The sequence below is a fragment of the Amphibalanus amphitrite genome, unplaced genomic scaffold, assembly GCF_019059575.1.
Source record: "Amphibalanus amphitrite isolate SeventyFive unplaced genomic scaffold, NRLGWU_Aamphi_draft 001889F_arrow, whole genome shotgun sequence".
In the NCBI taxonomy this organism is placed as follows: domain Eukaryota; kingdom Metazoa; phylum Arthropoda; class Thecostraca; order Balanomorpha; family Balanidae; genus Amphibalanus; species Amphibalanus amphitrite.
This window is the reverse complement of record NW_024883382.1, coordinates 10,726-19,922: the sequence shown is the minus strand read 5'-3', so window position 1 is coordinate 19,922 and position 9,197 is coordinate 10,726. Positions and strand designations below refer to the sequence as shown.

At 54.9% G+C, this 9,197-nt stretch overlaps 1 protein-coding gene across 1 annotated transcript; it reads right to left on the bottom strand.

Moving 5' to 3' along the window:
* Positions 1-348: 348 nt before the first annotated feature.
* LOC122375661 (kinesin-like protein unc-104) lies at positions 349-6,062 on the bottom strand. Its single transcript, XM_043355143.1, has 6 exons — positions 4,096-6,062; positions 3,692-3,780; positions 3,076-3,280; positions 2,660-2,790; positions 2,349-2,459; positions 349-2,110 (listed from the first exon to the last, which is right to left on the bottom strand). The coding sequence occupies exons 1-6, from the start codon at positions 4,159-4,161 to the stop codon at positions 2,050-2,052; spliced, it is 663 nt and encodes a 220-aa protein (XP_043211078.1). The 5' UTR covers positions 4,162-6,062; the 3' UTR covers positions 349-2,049.
* Between the last annotated feature and the right edge of the window lie 3,135 nt (positions 6,063-9,197).

The following is a 9,197-nucleotide window of genomic DNA, read 5'->3' as shown; positions in this document are numbered from 1 at the left end:
TTTTCAAGTCGCCATCGAGAAATACTGGCAGAATGAGACAGCATCATGGCGTGGGGGAATTCGCATGTAAGAACAGCTCAACCTAACATCTTGATCCGCTGAAACGTTCATGAAAATGATTAGATTTGAATGCGGATTGCAGATAGTTAGTAGGTATGACGAATGATTTTAAAATAGGGCACATTTAACTAATACATTTGTGTTTGTGTATCTATTGCCGGCAGATCGTTCGATGAGTAGGTAGTAAAGACAATCATTTACAAAGCACCTCGGAACATAGTCAAAAGTCATGTTATACGTACACAATTCACGTACACTAAGCGACATAAACGGGACTTCAGGCAAAAATTCAAAGCGAATTAATATATTTTTCATCGAGGCCATGAACTTTGACATGCTTAAGTACGCCACTGGATCGATGCCCTTGGAATGATCATTTTCAGTGCTGTTATAATGGTTACTTGGAATGACGGCTAGGACAGTGAAAGATGTAACTACTGTGTGTAGTCCCCCCAACACCACTGGTCACTACACACATCCGAACAAAGTTCTCTCACTCCGCTCTGTATTCAGATCACTGTATGCCAGCGGCCAACCGCCCACGGCGCCTCGGAGCTCCAATTTGGCACCTCGTTTGATGCTCGGCTTTTCAGAACAGATGAAGCACATGCAATTGACCTGGACTGGAGCTGTCGAGGCTGGCGCCATCAGTAGTGGCACAGGTCCAAGCCAAACTGTTGGCCGTATGGGTAGATAGAGGTCGTGTGGGTAGACCGATTCAATAGAGGTCGCAGATCCTTCTGTTTCCGTTTCCGAACCAGGGAGATATCAGACTGCTGAGGAATGTTGTCATTTTGTGAATTACTTCCGCATAGGGTCAGGCTTCACGCATTTAGGTAAGAATTGACTCGGATCGCCTATTCACAGCAAGTGACTCGAAGATAATTCGTTTGAATATAATAATGAACAACCGTTCATTTTCAATGACTAGAACGCCTGCTTAATGACTAGAATTCGTTACACCCCTTTGGGACAGATGTGGATAATCTCACCTCCACTTGCACCCGACGTTAGTGTCGCTACCTACATTTGTGCTGTGCCCAAGCATATGTCTCGTTATCACCGCTCGACGCGCCGAAAACGGCCGTCGTATCACGCCCCGCGATCACAACCATGGTACTTGCATCGTGCCAACATTCTCCCCCCGTCGCGCCTTGAGATCAGCACACGCATACCGCATCACCAGTGAGGTGCACATGCAGTGGTCGCCACGCGGTACATGCACCCTATCCAGGAACAGCCCCGAGGGGCTCACTGCGCCGAACATACAGAGACAGCGAAGGCGGTATACTGATTGCCAGAATCACTGAGAAGTCGCCTCTGTCGAGCCGTGGCGACTCAGTAGCTGCACAAGTATCAACATCCACCGCGAGGATTGTTCACCCACTACGCCAGTCTGCCACACCGCCCCAACGCGCCCGAGACCAGCATCAATCAGCCTGCGTGACACAAAGCGTAAGGCAAAATCGGAGAACACCGTCAAAAGCGGATAAGCCTCACACACGCGACCGACCACCCAGCAGACCGCCATCCTGCCGGGTTTCGCCGGGGCTGAAGGGTGAACCTTGGCATCTCACATCTACAGTTGCCGCAGAGCTGTGCTGATTGGACAGGGACAATGACTCTAATACTAATCCTCTCTTAACTCTGTCTTTGGGGACGTCCATGACGCACTCACTCGGGTTAATGGCATCCAACAGCTACTATCGAGCGGCGAGCGCGGAGAAAAGCACAAAACACTAGGAGGCGCGCGGTGGGCAGGTCGGATCTCGGTTGGACACGCTTTGGCTGCGCTCCCTCCACTGTGAACGCTGGCATTTCGACCTGCCGGGGTCACGGGAAGGCGTCCTGGTTCGGGGCTAGGCTGTTCACTGCCGGCGGTGTGTCACTGTCAGCCGCGAGGACGTCATGTCGCGCGGCTGAGGCGGCACCCCCCAGACCGGTGGTCCGTCCCGGTCCGTCTGGTCCGTCCCTGGTCAGCCAGACGACTCAGTGGCAAACGGACAAACTGCGGCCTCCAGAGATGTGCCGGCGCCGACTCTGCGTCGATCTGCGACAAAGAAGCGTTCGACGATTAGCGCACATATCATTGTGTCAATTCCATTCCATCGAAGGAACGTGGGGTAGGCTCGCCTTTCACTACTAGGCAGGCACATATGACTTCACAGTTACTCTCACGAGCCCTCACTTCACCTTCCCTTTCTGAAGTGAAGTGATATTGTAGCGCAAGGTCTCGAAATTCACTGTGTTGCTAGGTATTTAGTTTCAGCGATTTAATCCATACATACCTGATCTGTCCAGCCAGCAGGGGGTTCATGGCATAGAGCCACTCGTAGAGGTCACTGGCGGGCTCCTTGGCCACCGACCGGAGCAGGTACGTCCGGTGCTGCGTCACCACTCTGGAAACCACACGGTACTCTGTCAGTTGGATACACCCAAGGCTCTCTACAGCATGGGCTAGTGGTCATTGGAGACATTTAAGGTCGATGAAAATGGCTGAACAATCGTCGTCTAGTGTCAGTTGTATGTGATGCATGAAAAAACATCCATATTCAAAGCAGGAACCCTCCGTGGAATGGCCGACGGTTCCGCCACGGACCTGAAGGAGTGCGGGGTGTCGTGCGGGTCTTCGTCGCTGTATTCGATCTGCGACCTGGCCAGGTTGATGAGGCTCCTCTCCACCGAGTCCTTGGCGTCGCGGTAGACGAAGACGTACGGCCTACGCACCACCTGTCCGGCCGCAAGGGAGGTCACCGGTAACGGGAGGATTATAGGACGGTACAGAACAAATCCAGCACGAAGATCGGCACAATCCAGCACCTGTCGTAAGGGCTGTCGTAACAATAGCACCGCGATGGGCTAGAATGAGGCTGGTGATTTAATGTTGTACTTTTGGGAAGACTTGGGCATACGCAATAGTAAAGAAGGTTCACACCAATCAAGTGTATCACGGATGTAAGGGCTCAGTCCATTTCGAGCAGCCTGGTCCTTGCTCGCCGAGTTCCGTGTACGCACCAGCCAGCGTTTGAGCCAGGTCTGCGTGTGCTCCTCGTAGACCTGCAGGGGCCCGCGGCGACTGACGGCCGGAGAGACGCGGATCTCCTCCAGCTCGGCGCAGAAGAGCGGCGGTGACGGTGGCTGGGCGGCGCGCGGCTCGTTCGGACCGCGCACCACGCCCGGGTGGGTGTCCGGCAGCAGTGCCGAGGAGGGGCTCAGGGACCTGTGGAGGAAGGGGCGGGTCAGAGACCTGTGATGGGACAGGATGACGAGCTGTTTGACAGCAGTGCAACAGGCTCAAGAGACTCTGGTTGGACGAAACTAAGAACAAAACTATGTTCTAGAAACGGAGAGCGGGCTAAGAAGACCAGTGGGAAGAGTGAGACAGGTTAAGACATCTTTCATATGCCGACACGCGGGCTTCTAAATCTGTGGCAGTGTAGCCGACGAGCTCAGAACTGATGGGAGTGATTAAGCCTGCGAGGAACTGGCGTAATCTTACCATGTTGTATCGGTAAGGTAGGATATACTACCGTAGTATGTTGAGTCGTGAGGACATACGTATTAGACTCCCTCGCTCCTCCAGCTCGAAACAAAATGGAAAAAATCAGTCTGTGTCCCGAGTTCAGCTTACGATGTCATTGAGGAGACGTCTGTGATGTCAGAGGACTCCATCTCCGACTCGTGGTTGCCGTTAAACACGGTCGACGTCTCAGAAATGTCCTGCAAGGATCGCATGGCAAGTGTGAGAATCTAAGCCCATATACCTACGGTCTTACCGTTTCAGCTTTTTGCGACTGTTCTTTTTTAGATCCATTAGACCTCGTAAAACAGCTGAGTCCGTATCAGAACTAGTTATGCTATTGAAATTTGGTACAACTGTGATGATCGGTTTTGTAATGCACGCACACTTTCCGTTTACGCCGAACTCTCGAATTTGTATGTACCTATACGTTCATGAACATAGAGAGGAGGCAGTATCTTCCATCTCCCTTGCACGCCCACATCCCATACCCCTCACTCCACCACCCCGCTCACCTTTTCAGTGCGTCCCAGGATGAGGCTGATGTACTTTTTGGCCAGGTAGCGCTCTCGCTCGGTCATGGGCCGGCTCTGGGTGTCGGCGGCCGCCGGCGGTGACCTCAGCGGGCCCGGGACCGGCCAGCCGCGCAGCGCGGCGGTGTCGGTTATCGTACCGCCAAGCTCAGCCGGGCGGACGGACGGACGGAGTCGAGCCGCTTATCGAGCTCACGGCGCCCTGTGACGCCGCCGATAGCGCCGCCGTCGCCACCGAGCCGACGTCACCGACGTCACTGACGTCACTGACGCAGACGGCGACGATGACTCGGTCGGACCGGCCCCGGAAACGCCAGCCGAGTGACGCCAGCGCGCCCCCGGACCACTGTCAGCTCACCGCCCGACTGAACGGCTTTCCACCAGCCAGCGCGGCGTGCGCTGGAGCTTGGACTGGAGCTATAACTGGGACTGGGACTTGGGTTGGGGCTGGGGTGGGACTAGGACTGGAGCTAGGACTGAGCCAGAACTAGGACCAGGACTGGAGTATGAATGGGAGCTGAAACAGAGTGAGAGCTATAGTAGAGTTTCAGCTAGGGCTGAGCCTTGTGCAGAGCTGGAGCAGAGCTGGCTCAGTGCAGTGCAAGTCGTGCACGCTGGTGAGGAGCCGCCGTCTCCAACAGGCTGCAGAGTGGCGGAGCCAGAGGCGAAATAATGCGCCCAATGGGCCTAATGAGGTGTGCGGCGCGCAACCGCATAAACGGAGCCGTCTGCCGCGCCTCCGGGGCGCCCGGAAGGGGGCGGGGGAGAGGAGGAGGGATGGGAGGGAGAGAGTGAGGGCAGGGTGGGCGGGTACGAGAAAAGAGATAGGGGTATGAGAGATATAGGGCAAGGGAAAGAATGAGAGGAGAGAGAGAGAGAGAGAGAGAGAGAGAGAGAGAGAGAGAGGGAGAGAGAGAGAGAGAGAAAGAGAGAGAGAGAGAGAGAGTTGATGCTGGAGGAAACTGGCAGGGGGTAAAGGAACTGGTGCAATGACACGAGGGCTGCCATTGGTTGTTCGAGGCCTCACTGACAGGTCAGGGCGAGTCTGGCAGCCGGGACCGGATGCGATAAAGGTGGCGATGAAACCAGTCGTAGGTACTGCATACATTAGCTGACGGAATGTGTCTCCGGTGCAGCTGGTGCAGCTGTGAGGATCACTGATCCTGTTTTAGTTAGAGGGCAGAGCTACTAGTGCGCAAAACCCGGCCATAGAACATGCATTTAGTTGGTAACATGTGGGAGCCTAGATGCACTTGACCATGGGTACGGCGATTTCACAAAATGTAATCATCTCCATTTACCGTTCAAGGGGTCACGATGTTCCATCGAATAAATGGACCAGTATTTGTTAGGCACCTCTTCGCTAGGCATTTGTTAGGCACCATCCTCGATGGCGTCTTTAGCGCCGAATGCGATGAAATGCATATTAATGCGAGTGAAATCAGAGCGACACGTCGAAAACACAGCCGCTCTCACCTGTCAGTCATCGCCGTCCGTTTCTCCTGCTGCTGATCGGCTGGAGGGGCACCTCAGTGAGCTGTCACGGTATCATGCTGACAGCTCCAGCGCTCACAGGTCCTGCGCGTCAGTCACTCCACTGAGCGTCCAGCTGACAGCGGCCCGCCGCGCCGCCGCCACTCGCCGACACTGCCACTGCCGCCACTGCCGCCGCCGCCGCCGCCGCGGTCCGTGCTATCGGGACGCTTTCCGGCCCCCGGCCGGGCCGTAGCGCGCGGCCACTACGTCACAGCCGGCCCGCCGCCGGCACGGCCGTCCGACCGGCCCCGAGCGGCCCGGACCGACCGACCGACCCAGCCGGTCCGGAGCAAGGTCGGACGTCACTCAGCACTGTCACTGAGTGACGGTCCGTCACAGGATGTCACTGTCACTGTCATTGGCTGTCATGGGGCAGTGTTGTTATGGAAGCTCGTGACTGCCAAGAGCTTCAAATGTCGCCTCGCTCGGCGTCTAGGGACGGTCACGGGTTTTCCAGGCCACGTCTAGAGGGAGCCTATTGTTTTTGTTGCTACGTAGAACACACAACCGGGATTCGACACAATCGTCCTAAGCAAGATGCACTGAGCTCACACGTCACACTGCGTGACGTCCACGGTGACAAAAGCAGCTCACAGTTCACAGCTCTCAGCGAGACGACGCCAGGGTCACCTCACAGTGACCCCGCGGCAGCAGCACTGGCTCACAGCGGCCCTATTGACAGCAGCACTGGCTCACAGTGGCCCTATGACAGCAGCACTGGCTCACAGTCGCCCTATGACAGCAGCACTGGCTCTCACAATGAAAACAGCACCATCTCACACCGCCTCGGACCGCGGTGACAGCACTACTAACCGCCACGGTGTCCCGCGCTGACGGCGAATGTTCCTCCCCACCCCCACCCCCACCCACCCACCAGCGGCAGGTGGGGAAATCAGCTCAGTACTTGCATACGCCGCCGACCAGCGCCGGCCAGTGTACTGCGCTCAATCGGTGTGTGCTGAGTCAGAGCGAAAAACCCGACGGTGTTGTATGCCGCGGCACGTGATATGACCGATCCTGGGCCTCGCGCAATGGCCTGGGACTGTACCCGAGAGCGCGTGCGGCTGGTGCCAGCTAGAGGATGGGACAGTGGACACACACACACTACCCCCCCCCCCCACACACACACACACATACCTATACACACACAGTGGATGACTGTCACATGAGCCTCAGTCACTGTCCGCCAATGGTGAGTCAGCTCGAGACATTTGGTTTTCCGGTCCAGTTTTCCCACTGGCAGTAGTCACAAACGCTCGCTGATGACGAAAGCGCTGAAAAATTTCTTACACAAATGAACTAGGAAGTACTTCTCCAACAATTTAAAGGAAAGGTGCGAGATCTGTGAAGGGAGAGAGAGAGAGAGAGAGAGAGAGAGAGAGAGAGAGAGAGAGAGAGAGAGAGAGAGAGAGAGAGAGAGAGAGAGAGAGAGAGAGAGAGACAGAGACAGAGACAGAGACAGAGACAGAGACAGAGACAGAGACAGAGACAGAGACAGAGACAGAGACAGAGACAGAGACAGAGACAGAGAAGAGATACAGGAAAAGAAGTGGACGGACTGACAGACCGTATGTAATACAGACAGACAGAGTAGGTATACAGACAGACAAACGGTCAGAAAGTTCAGTCAGAAAGTCCGGCTGGGAGCCGTGCGGTCGGCGCGGCGGGTGAGAGTGGGCTGAAACACGGCGCCGTGCGAAGACCACCGGCCGAGAGGGGCCGGCGCCGCCCCCCGGGGCCCGCCGGCGGCGACGCTACACTGCCGTGACTCTGGTGAACCCCATACGTCAGCGTTTCACAACAGTTAGATAGCAGCGTGCGGAAAACATTGCGAAAGGCACGGCTTCTCACCCACATCCAACAAAACGGTGAATATTTGTAAGGAATTATCTGTTCCAGGAATACGGGAAGGAGCGTTGGCGCTCCATTAAGCTAAAAGTCAACAACAAAGCACCCAGCTTTATCGCGTCTCTGACAGCAAAAGAACGGAACTAAGTATCGTACCGTTTAGAGCCTCCCCTGGTGTTTGCATCCTGGACCTTCCATTGAACGGCTGCGTGCTGCGTCTATATGTGGCTGTTAGCACGGCTCCAGCGGTGGAACTCGGGACAAAGCCAGCCTTCTCAAAAGTCCCACCGAGGCGCGACGGGGCCTACAGTGCGAACTGCTATCGCGAGTCAGAACGACCACAGACCCGAGCGTATACATAGAGATGCAGCTTCCTGTTTCGCAACATGCTGCTACCATTCTGAAACCACTCGAGTCTCGGGACAGCACAGCGATATCGCTGTGCCTACATTTGTAAGGGAGAGGACCTTGGAAAATGGAAACCCGAACATACTTAGCTCGATGATTAGTAAAATGCCCGACTATTCGAGATAGGCAGTTATTCATACTCATAACTACCCTAGAAGTTGAATTTTGGATGTCTGTATACCAGAACCATCCAGAACCATAATTGCACTGGAAGCTGCGTCTTGGATTTCTTTATACCAGACCCATAATCACGCAGGATGTTGCATCCAGGCAGTAGGTCTTGCAACACACTCCGGGGAAGAGGATGAGAGGATTGGAGGCGGAAGTGGAGTGGTCACCCCTCCCCCGTCCCCCTTCCTCCGTGACCGTGACTGCGGTCAGGGTGGGAGCAGTAGCATTGAACTCCGTCCGTATATCTGTCCGTCCGTCCACCTGCCGTGCAGGGGACTGTCCCGTTGGCCATCAAAACGACATTTCGTCAGCCAGGACAGGTGGTGTACCCCTCCTACGGTAGAAACGTGCCTCGTGAGCGCATAGCGCTGCCACCGTTCTATTGTCGCCATTTGGACCAGGGACAGCTCGAGAAAGTGTCTGCAGTAGTACCAGTAGTACCAGTAGTAGGTACCAGTTGTACTGGTAGTGACTGCCTCTCGTAGTGCCTTCCGGTGACTCGGGTTTGTTCGTGCGATAACTGGCGATCCGGTGAGGTCCGGTAAGTATCTGGCCGAGAAACCCTGTTCATGAACAGCCAACAGGGTTTCTCGTCCCAGCTGCAGCTGGGATGACGATAGGAAGTTAAGCACGGGTGCTTTGGCGATTAGTCAGGTCACTGATGTTCACCCTCGCCAAGCGAGGGCCTTTTCCATAACACGGACGGCGAGGGGGTACGACCCCCCCTCGCGATTGGCTCCTATGGCACTTAGAAACGCCAAATTTACAGGGTAGGTGGGTCCATAGGAGATCTCGCCCCTGTGGAAGTTTGGTGACTCTAAGTCAATATTTAGGGGAATTTTCGGGGGTATGAGTGCAAAAATTTTGCTAAAACATGTCAAAAGTTTTTTGCTTATAACTTTTTACCTAGTAAAGATAGAGCAAAAATAAATGCAGTGAACTCAGGACGTCCGTGCGCATCGAATGATATACTTTTCCCCTGACCTTGTACCGGTGTTTGTGACCTGGTGACCTGACCTGAAAAGACTGGGACATCAAATTTTCAGGAAAGGTGCGAAAATGTTGCCCCAGAGGGTATGCCAAATTTGGCGGCGCTACGCCCCGCTGTTTTTACGTTATTT